General features: G+C 41.7%; 1 protein-coding gene across 4 annotated transcripts in view; it reads left to right on the forward strand.

The window, feature by feature from the left end:
• LIN28B (lin-28 homolog B) overlaps positions 1-13,175 on the forward strand; it is a 100,042-nt gene extending 86,867 nt beyond the window's left edge. For all 4 annotated transcript variants that reach the window (XM_064709854.1, XM_064709855.1, XM_064709857.1 and 1 more), the window contains one exon: positions 8,071-13,175. In XM_064709854.1, coding sequence (XP_064565924.1) covers positions 8,071-8,440 — 370 coding nt within the window. In that variant the 3' untranslated portion in view covers positions 8,441-13,175. The remainder of the gene's footprint in view (positions 1-8,070) is intronic.
• Positions 13,176-18,412: the final 5,237 nt, after the last annotated feature.

Genomic DNA, 18,412 nt, shown 5'->3' on the forward strand with positions numbered 1-18,412 from the left:
CCCTTTTGTTCCATATTTGGGATGGGAAGCCCTCCATGTGATTCATGTGACATGACTTTATCAGTGCCATTAGCTCTGGAAAGAAGCCCTATAGAGATTGCTGGCGTGGTCTCCTCGTAGAGAGTGTGTCACAGAGACAGTAACCACCCCTTTGCTTCTGAAGAATGAAATGAAAATGTGAGCTGCTGGTTAAATCCTGCAATCCTTAACACTCATGAAGCCTGTATTCATGCAAGCCATCTAACTCAGTGTATGTAATGGGAGAATCCATTTCAAGGCCAGGATCTAAGTCAGTCCATACTCCTGTCACCAGATGTTTCTGAAACTGTGCGTGAAACTGATTTATATGAGGTACCTAAAGTCATACAGTCACAGCTGGTATTTGGGGAGGAAGAATAGGTTATGTGTTTCCAGAACAACTCTTTTCCTTCTCTTTCTCTACTGTGGCCTGCCTCAGTGCTCCAGCCTACTGCCAGGATGCCATTTGCTGTTTCCTGCTGTTGTGAGTTGGCGTCACTTGCATTTGCTGTATTTGTTGTGTTTGCTGCTAATGTTAGCGATGAAGTAAGGAACAAAATTGAAAATGCAGTTTTTAACAACTGATTCCCAGTTACCTACTGCCTTTTTATCTCATCTGTGGATTAACTGATCAGTGGATGTGGAAACCCTGGAACCAGCTCTGCTGAGAGGCAGATAAGGTCAGGCATGCCTCTTAGCTCATGACCAGCACCTCACTGACCCAGAAAGAGCTGAGCCGGTTTTATGCAGCGTGCATCCTTATCCACATGGCCAGGAGGCTCAAGCCACCTCTGTGAGAGGCTTCTACTGTTACCGAGGCAGGCTTCTGTAAACAGGGCACTCAGCAGTGCTTCCAGGCACGGGCAGCGAGGTCTGCTCAGCCCTGGTAGCCAGCTGGCTTGGCAGGGCACTGCAGACCTGGGTGCACACAGCAGCAGTGCCCAGAGCAGAGCCCAAGCAGCCTTGCCACCACCAGCAGGAGCTGTGGAAAATACGTACTTTTAAAAAAATTACTGCATACAGAGCTGTTCTTGTTGAAAAACTGGGTTCTTTTATTATTCCCACAGAAATTAAAGCTTACAAGGGAAATTTGTGGTTGAGAGTATTTGTGTGTGTGGTTTCACACTGCAAAAAGATTAACAATAGTAGACTTGCTTGAAATAATTTCATGTTTGAAATGTGTGATATATGGCTGTTTCAAACATAACTTCCTTAAACCATTCCTGATTTTGTATCTGCTTTATCTGGATGGGTTAAAGCCATTAAAATACACACATTCTTTCCATGCTATATTGATACTATAGGAGCAAAACAATCTTTCATGTTATTTAGAAACAAAACTGCACTTTCTAAATTGTTATTTCAGGACTTTTTAGCTTTTAATATAAAGAAAACCCTTTTGTTGTAATAAATGAAAATGCATCCAAATCTTCCTCCATGAGGTTGCATTTCTTAAGGATTTTTGTGTGATTGTGTGAAAAATAATTCTCCATGCCTGTAAAGGGAGCTGAGTGGATAGTAGAGATAAGGTTTAGTGGAAAGAAGAATGGAAACAACATCGTTGAAGTTATTTTTTAAGATCTGCTGTCTCTGTAGTTCTTTCCATTTTTGTGGAGAAAAAGCTGCATTTTGTGCTTTTTGAACCACCTTTCTGTTTCATTGTTGCTCTTGCTTGTAAAAAAAGCAAAACAAACCCCATCACCTTCCAGTGAAATTGTATTAGGAGATTTTAAACAATTTTATTTCCTCGTGAACTTAAACTAAATTGTATCCTGACAGGCCTGATTTATCAGGCTAATGCCCCACGTTGTTTGTCAGCCTCTTTGTTGGGGGGAAGGGGGAGGGGAAACCCGAGCAACAAAAGACCGTAACCTATTGATATTAGTTCTGTGATACACTGGGGAAAATAGATTGATTTAGAACTAACCACAGAAAACTAGTCGATCTGATGAGTTTACAACAGAGCATTTTTATTTATTTATTTGTAACAAGAGTAAACATCATCAATATTCCACCCTGTGTTATTGGAAGCCTCGCAGACAGTGCGGGTTGGTGTCAGCGTGATGGAGCTATCTGTAAAATGAAAGAAGGCAAGCTTAAAAAAATGGAGGGACCTTGTTTTTCTCACAAAATTGAAAGTCTTGGATCTCTGGTATATTATCATGAGTTGTAGGATTCACAGGACAAATAATAGATGTGTGAGAATTTTTATTGTATTTAATCTTTTATTTTTCTTTAAGAGGTTATCTTTTTTATATATTCCTGTTAAATATCTCAAAAAGGTAGTAAAGCACAGGAAATTTTCTAACTGAATTTCACTGAAGAATGCCAGCCTGCAATTAACTTTCCCAGCATGTTGCCTCTGCACAGTGTTTTGCATGAACGAGAAGTTCAGGGTAGCAAATACTCTCAGGACCAACACAAACCTAAATGTGGCACCAGTGTGCCGTTTTCTGCATTGATAATATGCTGTTTTACAACATTCTTGATTAAAAATACTTACAGTTTTAAAATTAAACTGATTTTTTTTCCCTATGGATTGATAGATGAGGTGCTAGTGAGGTTTTCTTCCTCACTGTAAGCCTGCTTGATGAACAAGCCATAAATGCTCTGATGAAGATTGTAAATATTCCTTTCTCTAGTTTATTTAACAAGATAATTTCACATGACCTTAATTATTATTTCAGTAGTATTTCAGTATTCACTAATTTTAATTCTAATACCTGTTTAGAGTGTTTTCAAAGTTGGCTGTATTCTCTCTTGCATTCAGCTACAGCTTAAGAATTAAAGGTTGATAACCAGAGTGGTGTAAAGCCCAGCAATGCACTTGTGAGCAGGAACATCCCATCCATTTCCCTGCCAGAGGGCATGAGCAGAGTGTACATTCCACTCATCTTCTCTGTGTCTTGTCAGCTCACCAAAATGGTTTGGGTTGAAAGGAGCCTTAAAGAGCATCCAGTTCCAAACTCCCCTGCCAGGGGCAGGGACACCTTCCAGTAGACCAGGTTGTTCGGAGTCCCATCCAACCTGGCTTTTCAAGCTGCAGCAAAGACAATTTGAAATTAGCAGATCCTCAATAGCCCAGAAGATCCTTTCTGAGGATCCTCCAACACCTGCTGAGGTGTGGGAGGTCTTTCTCACTTGTCCCAGGTGGTACCTGAGCAAGCACCCTGAGCTTTTTTAAATGTCACATCCAGGTAGTCAGAAGCATCCCTTTGTATTTCATGGCCTTATTTTCATGACAAGTCACTGAAGCCTTAAACAGAGGAAATCTTAGTTATGTCTAAGACCCATTTTTCTGTTAAATCATGGATAGTTTAACTTCCCTTTACAGCCATTTACAAAATAGAATAATTGATCTGCTGCCTGTTCCATCTGCCTTTCTTTAGGTATGTTGTGAAAGTAATGGCTGAAAAGGACAGCGCATTTAGGTACGATTTTAAACATTTCCTTTGTGCTTTAACCGCACAGTTGCACTCAGTGTATTGTAACAGCATCTCATGTGCACACACTGCTAGGATTCCATGCCATTTTCAAGGCATTAATGTTGCAAGATGGAGTATTGTTAGCCAAGAATCATTTTTTTGTGCTCCGATAGCATTCAGAAAGGAATAACAAAAGAGGAACTGGTGTGGGGTATATCCTGGCAAATTATTTTAGTCTTCCTCTGAGTGTACCCCCTTCCCTCCCTTTCCTATCCCTGTTAGATGTTAACCCCTTACTCCCTGCCTCCCCTCCCCCAAATCAGTCACTAGGGTAATTTTACAGTTTTTTCTCTCAACAGATAACAGTCTGGGGTTACACATATTTTTTTCTCTACTTGTCATATGTATTGCATTATCATCTAAATTATATTATAAAACAGCTCAGAGAAGCAAGCAGTTGTGTTTACTCTAGTGCTGTTTAACCCATCTGAGTTGTTACTGTGGAAAACGTATTTGCAAGGCAAGGGTATTGTTGTTTTAACAAGTTTAGGGCTGGGGTGTGCTTCCTGAGTAGGAGTATCTGATTGCTGGAAGAAGGAAAAAAGGCTAAAGACTAGATTATATTATTTGGTTGTGAAATTGAGTATTTTTAATCAATTTCAGACATCAGCTTTTTGCAATTAATTCAGCATATTTTATGTCAGAATCTGTACACTTCTGCTTCTTCATGTTTCCTTTAATATGTATGGTTTTGTGCAATCACAAATCCACAGTGAAGGAGAATTTAGGAGGTTTTCTTAACCTTGCTATATGCTCTCTTCTTTCTTCATTAGTAGGAATTATTGTTACATTTTTTTGAGAGCATTGAAATATAATGCTAGACAAGTTCCTCAAGGTGTTCCTCTATTAAGTTGTTCATCTTTTTTATATAAAAAAATCACCCTGATTCACCTTCCTGTCAGTGCTGTAGAGAAGAAAGGATTTCCCATTAAGATAATTGCCATCTCTTTATATTTTTGAGCCTGAAGCTAGCTAGCAAATCATGGAAGCCTACTGTGAGAAAGACAATCCTATTTTAACAAATCCTTCTTACTTTTGTTCTTTGTAAGTGCTGATTCTATTATAATTGCACATTTAAGGTTTTTTTGTGTTTTATTCATCTCACGGTAGAATTTACATATAAACTTGCGTTTAAGCTAACATACATTCTTTCCGTGGTGCTTCAGAAGAGAAGAGATACTTGCTGTGGTTGCACTAATCTGGAGTTTCTGAGAGCAGAGTGGAATGAGAATTTCCAGTTTTCATGGCAGGATCAGCTTGTGTATTGTTCTGTGTATGTGTGTGCGGGTGACGATGTGAATGTGTGAGCTCCCATGTGCACATCGTGCTCTCGGCTTTCGTGATGGTGTAACATAAGTAAACACAGCAGAGAGGAGCAAAGGGCTGAAGTGCTCAGAATGAAAGGGTTAATGCCATACCTTAATGCCTGGGGATGATGCCATGCTGGCAATTTGGGAGCTCTGAGGTGGCTGACCACTTCCATTTTGGGATAAATGCCTTGGAAACGGAAGACGTTTCAGAGCGAGGTGTGGTCTGTTCTCCTGGTAAGAGTGATTGATGAGGAATGAATAAATAGTTAAAAGAACTGAATAAATATCACCCTCCTCTGTAAGTCCAGGCACACTCTGTCTGGCATATATATACTCTAATGTGACACTTTACTCAGGTGCTTGAATTGGCTGGTAACAAAAACCATTCCCAAAAACCAAATCAGAGTTTCATCACAACTGCTTGTGACAGTTTTTCTTTTACAGTGACATTTCAATGAAAATTTAAATAGATGCAAGGAATTACAATATTTTGCAAATAGGATGTATTGATTGAGTAGCTATGCAAAGGGTGACAGAGGCTGCTTGAGAGGAAGCAGGGGCCCTGACAGCAGGTTCTTTGCCAATTGGTGAGGTGAAATGGTCCACTGAATTGGATAACACAGCATACCATAGTGACTGATTAAATTGATTTGTCTATGGCTACTGCCTATCCTGCTACTGAGGCCCTTTACCCTATTTTCAAACTTTTTTTCTTTTTTCTAACTGTTCTAAATAGATGTGATATTAAGGGAGAAAAGAAATGTGCTGATGCATTCACAGCCATAAAATTCCATATCCTGAATTAAGACAAAAAATACAATTTCCAGAATGTCTGCACACTCCTATGCTATACTGTTAGAATGCATTTATCCCAGGAACAAGTACACTGCTAGAAACCAATGACAAAGGTAATAATAAACATCATTCTCTAATATAACCTAAATTACAATCAGTACCACATCTGTGTATCCTTAGATGTATTTATTGAAAGGGGAGAAAGTAAAACACTTAAAAGATTTTTGCTGCTATTGTTTCATTTCTCTAATTGCAAGGCTTTATTTCCTTACTACTTTTTTCAGAAGGTATTTAGAAAGCTTGTGGTGGAAGCAGCTGAATGCCAGTTAGGAAGACTGAATGCTGAACATACTGTCAAGTGAGGGTCACTAATTTGAAAATACCTGCAGTGATTTGGCAAAAAGTGGGGATAATGTTTAATAACTTGAAAATTATTTTTTTTAACCATAGGAGAAAAAACCTTGATGTTTTGGTCTTAGATCAGGATGTTTGGATTTTGCAATGTACTTAGTATGTCATTTCCCTTCCTGTGCTAGGGAAATCAATACTAAGTGATAATGGGGCTGGTACATGTTGTTTTCTTTGTGATTCAGGGGAAGCTTTGTTAGACAGTGTTTGCCTTCATGGGTTAGTCTGTAGTATATGCAGACAGAGTAGTGTAAGCACAGTCTTCAAATTCCACTGAAAAATCACATCAAACTTCAGGGCAGTGGTGACATCAAAATGGAACCAGTTCACCTGAAATATGTTATTGCAGTTGTTGTAGAAGTGCAGAGTTCATTGTACTGGGCTTGGTTTCTTATTACTCATTTTTAGGGAAGATACAACAATAAATCACAATAATTTCTGAAAGGACAATGAAGTTGTGTTCATTATTTAACTTCTGTAAATTACTGGTCAGTCTTGTAGGACATGATGGCATGCAGCATGCCATGAGAAACTTGTGCTGTTTTTTTGTTTGTCTGTGGAAATGAAGATATGGTTGGTATCTTGCTGCTAGTGATGAAGAGATGTGAAGTGGGAGGTGCCAGGCATTGTTTCTTGGAGTGTAATTACAAATGTTGGTATTTGCAGTCTTTTTTTAAAAGTTACACCGGTTTTATCAATAGCATTTCTTTGCAAGGTAAAGCAAATTCCATAGGTGAGACTTCAGTTATACATAAGCTTTGCTTGGATTAGACTTCTTGATATTGTATAAACTAGTAGGGACTACTAAATCCTAGGTGAAAAGAGTCAAATGGTGCTTTGTTAATTTTCAGGAATCTGAAAGTGTAACATATCTTTCTTTATGTGGGCTTGATCCAGAGCACATTGCAGTATTTTGTTCATAGTTATAGTTACAGTCTTTTTTTTTAATCCTTGACTCCACGGACCTAAGTATTTGTGAAATATTTGTTTTTATTCGTTGGTGGTTAAGGGAAAGTAAAAAAAAAAGACAAAAAAAAAACAACAACAAAAAAAAACCAGGTTTAGTTCTTTCCAGTAATGTTTGATTATTGGAAATGAAATGTCTATGCATTCAGTGCAAGTTTTATAAAACAAAGAAACAGAAAGCATACAAAAGCAGCCAAAGTTGAAAACTCGGTGGTGCACATAAGGTCACCATGCCAAAGGCGTGTAATTATTTCTTTGTATCGTATGTTAGAATAATGTAATCCAATAACTGGTGTTCCTGGTGTGTGTTACAAAGGATTCCCTAAGGAATTGCTGGAAAGTTCTTCAGGACTCCCCTGGCTAACAAGGTTAAATAGAAGAGGTTTTGTGGGCTTCAGCCATTTCTGAACAGTGTGGGAGAAGCCGTGTCCGTGTGGCTGAAGCTATGTCCGTGCGGCTGGAGGGGCCTCTGCACCCCTGGGCTGTGGGCAGCGCATCGCAGCAAAGCGGCACCGCGGCCACAGCCACGTGGGCTGGGATTTCTGGGAGGAAACACAAACACAGATTCATGACTATTGCATGGGCTATGCTGAGTTTATTTTGAATTGAAACCCTAAGTACCATTACAGACCCTGTGTCCCCCTGGCCCGGAGCCTTGGCCTGTCGTGCCTGGGCTGAGCAAGAGGAGCCGAGGTGCCGGGATCTGGGAAAATGCCGGGTCCTGGGACAGTGCCGGGCCCTGGGACAGAGCCGGTCCTGAGACAGAGCCGGGCCCTGGGACAGAGCCGGTCCTGAGACAGGGCCGGGCCCTGGGACAGAGCCGGACCCTGGAACAGAGCCGGTCCTGAGACAAAGCCGGACCCTGGGCAACCGTGCCGAGGCACCTGGGTCATTCCGGTCCACCGGCCTCGGGCGGAGCCCGAGCCGGACACCCCTCCCGCGGGCGCGGGTGCCCGGGCTCGCAGGGACAGCGGGCTGGCCATGGCTGGAGATCTGGTGCCCTCTAGTGGGGCCGGGCCCGGGCCCGCAAGGAACCTTCCCGCTGGACGCTGCCTCGCGTAACTCCATCTCTGTCTGTTTGGTTTTAGATGCTACAACTGCGGTGGCCTCGACCACCACGCTAAAGAATGTAGTCTACCTCCGCAGCCAAAGAAGTGCCATTACTGTCAGAGCATCATGCACATGGTGGCTAACTGCCCCCATAAAACTGTCTCGCAGCAGCCCGCTAGTTCTCAGGGAAGACACGAAGCCGAGCCGCAGCCTTCCACTTCTGCCTTGCTGAGAGAAGGGGGAGGATCGCACGGCTTCTCGTCTCCATCGTACTCTCAGGAAGGCAGGCCGGAGATGTCGGAGCGCTCGGGCAGGTCACCGCAGGAAGTGTCGTCGAGTAAGTTGTCTGCGTCGCCTGAAGAACCAAACAGAAAGGGGCCTTCTGTTCAGAAAAGGAAAAAAACTTAATGCATTTTTCATAATGTTCCGTTTTCTTTACCCTCTTGGGATGTCTACCTCATGCAAGTACAGGGGAAATAATTCATTATCAGTAGCTGACCTGGAATTTTAACTACTGTTGAGGAACTGTGAATGTTTTGTTGTTTTTTGTTGTTTTTTTTTCTTTGATAGACAAATCACTCCAAACAAAATACATTTGAGCAGGGTGCATTATGTTTTACTTTCTGTGTGTATGTGTGAGTGTGCATGCATGTGTGTGTATGTGTACATATCTATAAATATATATTTTTCCATCAGACCATTCTCCAGATCCCACCAGACATTACTGTGAAGCAAAAGTCACTGTACCCACCCAATGTTCCTGAACTCATTCCTAGAACCAGTTTCTAAACGTGTTCAGAAAGCAAACAAGAAAACCCAATTTTCTGAAATTTCACTCAGAAACAAACCAAACCTGATAAACCACACAAAGAACTGAGATCAAGACTGTTATGTTTCTTGTGAACCAAAGGATACTTTCATATTTTAAAGCTGCCATATGGTACTAAAGATACTAAGACATCCCCTGTACCATCAATTTGAATTATTTCCTTTTTCATCTCCACAAAATATCAAAACCCTCCCTTCCCCATGCCAGTGCAGGGCAGTTTCATGACTCAAGACAACTCTCATTGCCACCACCCTTTGTTGGTGAGGAGTTTAAAGCTCCAGAAGAGACAATGAATGTGTAGTTTCTGTGATGGTTTCTCAAAACATTTTGTTAACTTAATATGATTGTAACTGTAATTTAGATGTCTGTTGTGTAGGGGAGAATGTGTAAGTTGTTACCAAACAGACCCTTTTGAGTGGTGTCAGGATGCCATCCTGCTTAGCCATTTGTATACTGTGAACATTTAGGGTACCTTGGTGGCAGTAGTAGCCGCAGCAGCAGCAATTTCTCTTGGTCCCAAGTAGTGTCCCTCAATTTGAAGGGTCTTCCCCTTTATTTCCTGTTGAAATACCATGGAGAGAACTCCCTAGGGATTTTTATTGTTGTTGTCTGTTTGGGTTTTCAAGAAAACAAAATGCAAAGCTAACGAGATCCTGGGCTGAATAGTTTCCTAAGACTAAATGTTGATGGGCACTTGGGGTTGCTCAGCTGGCCTCCCTAGATGGTGATACAGCATGGGTGCAGACCTGCAGATTTGCCAGAAGCCCTGGGCATTACCTGCTTCTGGTGAACTGGGGGCTGCAGCTGACCAGCCTTGGTGCCGAGTGCCCAGGACCACACACTTCTGTGTGAAGGAGGAGGAAGATTGGTGGCCTCAGAGTGAGACTCCCTGGGCTGCAGGCCTTGCCCGGGGTTAATAGAGTTGGAGCCTATCAAAACTTCAAGTCGCTTTCCATTTGTAACTTTTGAATTACCAAGTCATACGTAAGATAACGTACTCTGACAAATCCCATTGTGGATGTAAGTTAATTAGAGAAACCTGTATAATCCTTAACATTGGCAATAAACACAGGCTGTTAAAGCTTGAAAGTGTCGGGTAGGTTTAAGCTCGGATAATCAAACTAAAGAAACAGCCTGCATGAAAGGCTGCAGCGAGCCAAAGTCCTACCCTGGTAACTCCTCTGCAGCCGAGGGTTACACCAGGTATGAGCTGGCTCACTGCCTGGCCTTTCCCCTTCCCACTTGTCCTGCCACATGAGACTTTTACTGGTGCTGCTGCTGCTTCAGTGAACAGGTAGTCATCAAACTCCTCAGTGAAGGGCGCAATTTCGAGAGAGAATTATTTTGTGTGAATTCCTTGCCAGTGTTTGCAAGAATCTCAAGGTTTGTACTGAAGTTCTCAGTAATGCTAATGCAAAGCTTACCTTTGACGATATTGAATGTGATATATCTATAGAGAACGTCCTTGCCTTACGTAAGGATAGTAAACTTATTTAAATTATGTAGACAAATCAAAGTGGCATTGCTTAACCTTCTAGTCGATGTAAAAACCAGGTTAAACAGCAAAGGTGCAAAACTTAGGTCACTTTGAAAATTTAAACCAAAGTTCCTTATAGAAATAGGCAACTGTGGATTTGAAAACTGGTCATTCCCTGTTTATATGTAAGTTCAGAGCTGAGATAAGGAAATGTTTTCAACATGTGGATTTTTGTAGGTGCTGTTTGAAATCACTGTGCGCACCAAAGTCAGACTGAACTGCTAAGAGCACATACCAAACCCTACCTTATTGTTGAAAGCTTAAGGTTTTATTTTTATATATTAGAATGTTATCACTGTTACATAACATACTCAGGACAAAGAACTTTGCTCAGGGAATATACCATGTAATGTTTTTTCTTTACAGAATAGTCTACAGACCTGCTTACTCAGAACAAACCAAATAGACCTTTTTATCTCTGTATAAGTATTATGTACTGATGTTAGTAACTACCTCTGAGTTGATGTAGACCTACGTTTCTGATAATCAGATCTCAGCGTTTTGTATTATAAGTTCCTGTGAAATGATGAAGTGGTATTATGTACTGGTTGCTTATGTGAGCATTTGTGTCTTTATATTCACAGGGTCTGAGTTTTCAGAGATGCTGGGCAACCACAGCTCCCACTGACTTCCAGTCGGAGTTACTGGTGCTTGGCTTTTCTAGGAGGGGAGGGATGGGGGATTGGGGTGGAGGGGGAAGAACAAAAACACAAAAGCATCAAGCCCACTTTGTTTACATAGGTGACAATAAAATTATTATTCTGTTTACAGCAAAAGGCTACCTCATATCTACTGCATGAACACACCTTTGTGCTGCTGTGGCCTTAAAGGTGGCTGTTGATCTATGGTACATACTTTTTATCTGTACTGAATATGTGACTGTTAGTTCACCACTGCAGACGTTATGGTAAATACTTGTTTAAGATGAAGCATCCATTTGAAATTATGAGACCCTTCCAAACATTTCTTTGAAAGTTTTTATTTTTCTGTCCAAAGGATTATGGGCACTGTTCATGGGAATGAATACAGCTCCAGAAGAGACAAAAACGTACATGCCTAAGTTGAACATATAGCAGCATAAGCTGCAGCAGGTAACTACTTAGCACTGGGCTGCAGTAGGAAAAAAAATCTAGTTACACTCCTTCAATTGGCTGCTCCAAATAAGCAAAGAACCTTTTAAAGGAGGAGGCACAGACTGAGTTTGGATTCTTCCTTCATGCCTAAGGACAAAATTAATATTCGGCAGCATTTGCTCAGGCTAGATCTCCCCCTATTCACCAGCCTGTCCTTGCCAGAGCGCTCCACAATAAAACTCATTTGAGTAGAAATAGTTCAAATATCTGCTCAGACAGATGTATTTTTCTCCTAACAATAGTGGAGATAAGGTTAAACCTGAAGCAAGAATCTCCCTCCCTCCCCTTCCCCCATCCCAAAATGCTCAATGTGATTTAATTGTAAGGGACATTGTGAGATATTTTTTACTCTTCCCCAAGGAGAGGTCACAGTATTTAATTACATGCTACAAAAGATAGGCCATGAGGAAGACTCTTGGAGGAAGAGCCAAATAACTTTTTGCTGCAGTTAATGGTAGATCTGGCATTGTAATACCGTTTGCAATATTTTGCCTTTTGCCAGCTTTCAGGGAGTGCCAAACACCACATTTGGATCCTACCTCTTCCCGTTGCAGGCCACCTTTTTCAGCCATTTTATTCTGCACCAGTGTTATCCTGGAGTTCCTGCTTGGTTCCTGCTAACTTAGTTTTGTTAATAGAACCCCATTAAAAAAAAAAAAAAGTGCTTATAGATCTTGTACCATTCTTTGTAAGAAGAATTATAAAAGAACATGGGAAATCGCATGGAGTCTTAAATTTAATTTAATTAATTTATCTGTAAGAAATGTTTATCATAAAAAATATATATGTATTCCCCTGTGCTAGATATAACAGTAATTGGGAAGATGTGTACATGTGCAGATGCACTGATTTTAATTTCCTAGAAGTCTTAATGAGATTTGAGTATTGTTTTAGAAACAAGCAGAGCCTTGTTAAATGCATCGATCTTACTTTGCTTAGTTTTATCAACAGCCTCTTTAAGATCCAGTGGTTGTGTTACTCCTGTTACAATTGTTGACTGATAACAAGAGGTTGATCTATGAACACACATTTCTTTTTTTTTGTATAAACCAGGGCTGTGTATCAGCAGCTGTGGCAGTATTTTTCTGAGAATGTTGAAAAGTAGCAAGGTATTTGCTACCATTGTCATTGAACCAAATGTGTGAATATCTTTACAAAGGACAATGGTTTTGACTACCTCTTGGATTACTAAGTTAAGCAACAACTGTCTGACAAACATCACCAGACTGGCTTTAACTAGTATGTGTTGCTTGTGATAATAATAACAATAACCATACTAGAGACCAAAGTGAACACTGATTTCTATATGTTTTTAATACTGTGTCATATCTAGTGTTTTTAAATTATCTCTGTAGTATAGATTACCTCATTGTCCATTTTGACTTGTATGTTGTTTACAAGGTGAAATAAAAGAAAAATCACTTGAATTTTATGTTGTAAGAAAAAAACCTTGAGTTGAAGTTTTGAAAGTCATTTCACCTGTTTACTGTCTTGAGGGACTAAAGCACTGATTGCCTTTCTACATATCATGTATTTTATATCCTCATTTCATGCCTAATGTCTTTTTTTTCCTGTCAGTCATGGATATTGAGGTTGAAAAGAATTACTTGATTAAAAATAAAACATATAACATTGGCATTTACAGTGAGCCTTTGAGATTTGCTTTATTTGCATGGTAAAAACACACTGCATGTCACTGGGGAGTTTTCTTTTGCACCTGTGCTCACTTAGTTTTGGGATATTACCTTCAGAAAAAATAATTTGAGTTATATAAGTCTTTGCTGGGGGGAGGGAGGGAGAAATAAATTATTAATTCACACCTGAATCATACTTGCAGTGCTGCAGAAATTGTACCCCAAAACCTATTCAGCTATTGAAATTAAACTGCGGGATTATAGCTTTTGGTACTTATTATCTGTGAGAATACACTGGACATTAAGGCTATCAGACATTTAGACATTTAGGTTATTATCTTGCCTGAAAAGCTTTTGGTATTTAAGCCTCATCCCATCTTTATTACTACTTCCATAATCTGTAAGCTTGTATATATCTATTTCATGGTAATTTGAACTGAATTGAAGAGGGGTTTCTTTTTAGAAAGGAAAGTGCTGTCATTTTTCATTACCTGGAAATTCCTTCTCTAAATTACATAAAGTGTTATTAGTGACTTGGATGGCATTAGCTCATCATTCTGTATTAAAATATTTGAGGATGAGTATATGCCAGCTCCAGGGCCTCTGTTTTAACACAGGTCTCTGCATGCAGTGATTAATGGCAAAATTTAACAACCTCTTCTAATACAAGGAAGAATTTTTTTTTTCTAATTGCACAAACACCTGCATGAAAGGGTGACTATCTACTACTCTTCTAGTCACGGACCTCACCCCTCTAATACATGTCCTCAGAAAAGAGTGAGCTATGAAGATGTGTCCCGATCACATGTCCAGTCACATCCAGTCACTCCCAACCTGTAGCCAAGTGGTTTCATCACTCTCCTGAAAAGTGGAAGAGGTGATTCACAATCCCCTTGGCCAAGACCCCACACGTGTCCCACTGCTGGTGTCAGTCCTGAGGATCAGTGAGGCTTCCTGTGAAACATCTGATGAGGGCTCTGTGAGGAGCACAGTTCACACCAGGTGCTTACATCAGCTCCTGGCCAGCCTTGTCCCAGTGTCTCAGGGAATGGGAGGGGACACCTTGGGTGTGCCACCACCTAACTCTGGAACACCCTGCAAGGTGACACAGGCAGGAGGAAGCCATCTCAGGGAGCACTGAGCAGCTCTGGCCATGCTCCCACAGATGTGGGAAATCCTTGGAACAAGTGAAATGAAAAAACCTCTCCAGCAGTGTCTAATGTTGACTGAGACCAAAGCACCTGCAAGAAGAGCAGCACCTAATTCTCCCCACCTCATCTCCCAAATGAGCAGCCTTCCTTCCCAGAGCCACTAAAAGTCAGCATCTTTTTCCTTTCCCCAGGACAGTTTAGAGCTGTTCTCTTTATGTTACAGACAGGAAGCCTTGTCTTGTGCATTAGGCAAAGGCAGATCATCATCAGCACCTAAACCCACTGCTGCAAGGCAAGGCCCCCCTTCCTAACCCTGCAGAGAAGTGATCACTGCCACACAGCATTACAACAACATTGCTGTGTGCCAACAAGAAAAAAATCTTTGGGTTGAAACTTCTAATTTAGTCAATTAACATAAAACCACAGAAGACTTTTGAAATAACAATAAAAATAGTTTGTTTATTTTCTTCCCTGCTCAGTGGGTCCTGGGATGATGCTTCCAAGCTATCTCCAGCCTTTCTGTAACCCTAAGTGCCAAAACAAATGTGGTCATTTTTGAAAGAATTGCATTTTTCTTGCAATCTGTTGGAAGCAAGAGCTCCCACAAGCCATTACATTTACACAAGCTATTCATTTCAAAACTACTCCTAATTTATGGTAGACTCAGCATACCTATCTCCTTCCCTCAACACCAGTCAACTTTTCTCCAATAACAAAAATACCCAAGATGCAAGTAATTTCATGTACTTTCAGTTGTTTACATAATTAGCCCTCACACCTCCTGTATACTTGCCCAGGAGGACACTCTTTGGTGGACAGGAGGGAATTCATTCTGTGGATGAATATGTGACGGGAATTCTCCTGTTATTAGTGTAATTCAGGTGATGTCCCAATTAATTAATGTAAACACCATTTTGGCAGTGTGCTGTGCTGTTTCCAGTGTTGTCTGCTGCCTGCAATGGTGCTGACCTCTGGGATGAGCAGTCCCCTCAAGAGCATGTTGCTTTGCACCAGTTATTATTTTTGCAGTCATTGGCCACTGGATGATTGCTGAGTAGCTGCCATCGAGCCCCAGGCACCTTTTCAGGCTGCTGGTGCTCAGTTAACAGGCAGCTGGTCGATTTTTGTTTGCTGGCTGTTCAATATTTGGCCCTGGGCATCACTTGCTGCACAGCTCTTAGCCCAGATATTCAGGGCTGGAGCAGCCAAACAGTTCCTAAACCAACAAAGATGGAAGAAAGAAGAAACACTGGTGGTGTTTCTAATGTTCTCCAGCCAGGAGAAGGCAAACCAGGCAGAAAGAATGACAAGCCCTGAGCTTAGGTATCCATCCAGGTTTAGATGCTTACAACCCATTTACTTCCAAATAATCCAGGATTCCAGGCCAGGAAGCACCAGTTGTTTATCTAGTTTGACCTGCTGGATCTCCCAGGCTATTACATTCAAGGCAGCTACAGGGCATTGAATTTTAGCACTCAGCTTTAGCTGGAGCCATGTTTGCTTGGGTGCTTTAAGCATATTTTCTAATAGGGCTTCAGGTCAGGCCTGAATGCTTTTGAGAAAAAAAGAGATGGTCTGCTCCATGACAGCTTGTTTTAATCACCTGCTGCTAACAAGTAGTGCCTCATTTTCCAGTTCCACTGGCTTCAACTTCCAGCTCTTTGTCCATGGTAGTGAAAAGTCCTGTGTGCACCAATAAGGAAATTCAACCCTCTTTCTTTAATTTTAAAATTATAGACAAGACCCAGTATATATATATATATATATATATATAATGTAGAATTGCCTTCTCCTTTATCATTATTTTAAGAAACCTGCAACTTGCCTCATTCATAATGAAGTAAGGATATGCTGGGATAGCATATCAGCTCTGGCTTTAAAATCAGCCTAATTGAGCTGCCAGTGTTGGTCTTCAGTGTCCTAGAGAACTGGTTCTTTTGTCTTCTTTCCCTTTTAGAAATGTGCTGGATTATCATGCGCTGGACTCTTTAAAGCAATTAGCTAAAACTGCCCCACCAAAACCAAATCAAACAAAATAATAATAAACCACAACAACCAAATCCACTTCAGTTGGAGCACCCAAAATATTTGAGGCAATCAGACTAATCAGACATTTTGGGAAATACTGGCTGAAAGTTACTAGAATGATGTATAATAAGTAGAATTTTGAAGTATTTTGGGAGTTGCCTATGAAAGAAAGCAGCAATGCCGTTTCTCCCCCAAGGCAGCACAGCAAGGGTGGGGGCTTGAAGCCCAGCAAGTTCCTTTCCATTCAGCCCCTGTTTCTTTCATCTCTCCTTGACCTACCCTGACAGCTGTGACAAAAAGTCACAGTCAAGCCTGCTGAACCGTAACTTCTCTGGAGTTTCAAGCCTGAGAGTTTCTGAAAAGCAGCTGTCTTGCACAAAGCTGTGCAGAGAGGAGCAGAGGCTGCCCCCACAGAGCCCCTCTGCTCGGCTGCTGCGGTGTGGGAGGGTGAAGGGACAGGCACAAGCACCACACCAGCAGTCCCTGAGCCCTAAGATCTGTTTGTCTGTCAGCAAAAGCCAGGGGGAATTAAAGCTAAAGAACTGCAGGAACAGACATATGGTTTCAGCACCAGGTGATTAAAAAAAAAAAGAAAGAAAAGAAAGGGAAAAAAGAGGAGAAGGTTTGCTAGACACTCTGACCAAAGAATCTGGACAAAATAGGATTAGTGGCAGCTCCTGAAGTTTGGGGACAGTGAATCAGGGAGCTTCAAAGAGCAGCAATAGGCTCAGGTGCCCTTCCATCTGTTTCAGTAATGCTCCATTTTCAGACCAGGGATTGGGGCTGTTTCTCCTGATGACTCATGAAGAAGTGATGGCCCTGAACTGACCTGAATGCTAAAAGGTACAGCCTTGTTCCCCTGCCCATATTGGGTTTGCTGGCAAGGTTTGGGGTGTGGAGGCAGGGGCAGCTGTGCCCCTCCAGCTCATGGAGGTCCATGGGGTGGCAGGTGGATGCCCAGAGGATGCTGTGACCCCATGAGAATCCCACACTGGAGCAGGCTTCTGGCAGGACCTGTGGCCCCATGATGGACCCACACTGGACCACTCTGTTCCTGAAGGGCTGCACCCCATGGAAGGGACCCACACTGGAGCAGCTCATGAACAACTGCAGCCCATGGGAAGGACTCACTCCACAGGAGAAGTTTATGAAGGAATGTCTTCCATGAGAGGGACACCACTCTGGAGCAGGAGAAGAGTGTGGGGAGTCCTCTCCCTGAGGAAAAAGGAGAAGCAGAGATATCCTACCTGTGATGAGCCTACCACAATCCACAATGTCCAATCCCCTGCACTGCTGGCAGGAAAGAGAGAGACTTTGGGAATAAGTCCAGAAAGAAGGGGTGGCGGGAAGAAGTGGAGAAATTATTTTTAGATTTTGTTTCTCATTACCCTACTCTGATTTGATTGGTAATAAATTATGCTAATTTCCCCAAGTCAAGTCTGTTTTCCCTATGACAGTGACTGGAGATTGATGTCTCTCTGTCTTTATCTCCCTGTCCTTATTCTCTAATGAATCTTTTATTACATTTTCCCTCCCCTGTCCAGCTGAAGAAAGGGTAAATAGAGCAGCTTTGGTGGGCATCTGGTGTCTAGCTGGGTCAGCACACCCCACTGCCCAAAACAAGAGAGTTTGAGAGTATTTCACCTTGAGCCAGCTCTGGTGAGTTACAGCCACCTCTGCAGAGCATCCTCTGGGGGCTGTGCTCTGCTCAAGAGTCACCACAGTCCTGCTGGATGAAGGCCATGAACCACAAATGGGAAGGTAAAATCTTCTTCCTAGAAACCTCATATAGCTTCCCAGAAACAGCAAGGGAGGGACTGAAGTTCCAGCTGTTTGACCAGACAGCATCATCTCTACAGGTAGTGGTGTAAAACCTCCCTTCTTTTGTCTGCTCATGATTGCCTGCCCTTCAGCTTGACAAAGTGGCAAAGGTAGGCCTAGGGTTCTTCACAATTTTTCTGCAGGATGAATATTTTCTGAGCACTCTGGCAACTGGTAGGTTTTTGGGACTGGGAATGACAATAGCTGATCTATTTCTGAGGTTTAAAACAGGTATTTTTCTCTACAA

This window comes from Zonotrichia leucophrys, chromosome 3 (assembly GCF_028769735.1).
Source record: "Zonotrichia leucophrys gambelii isolate GWCS_2022_RI chromosome 3, RI_Zleu_2.0, whole genome shotgun sequence".
Classification (NCBI taxonomy): domain Eukaryota; kingdom Metazoa; phylum Chordata; class Aves; order Passeriformes; family Passerellidae; genus Zonotrichia; species Zonotrichia leucophrys.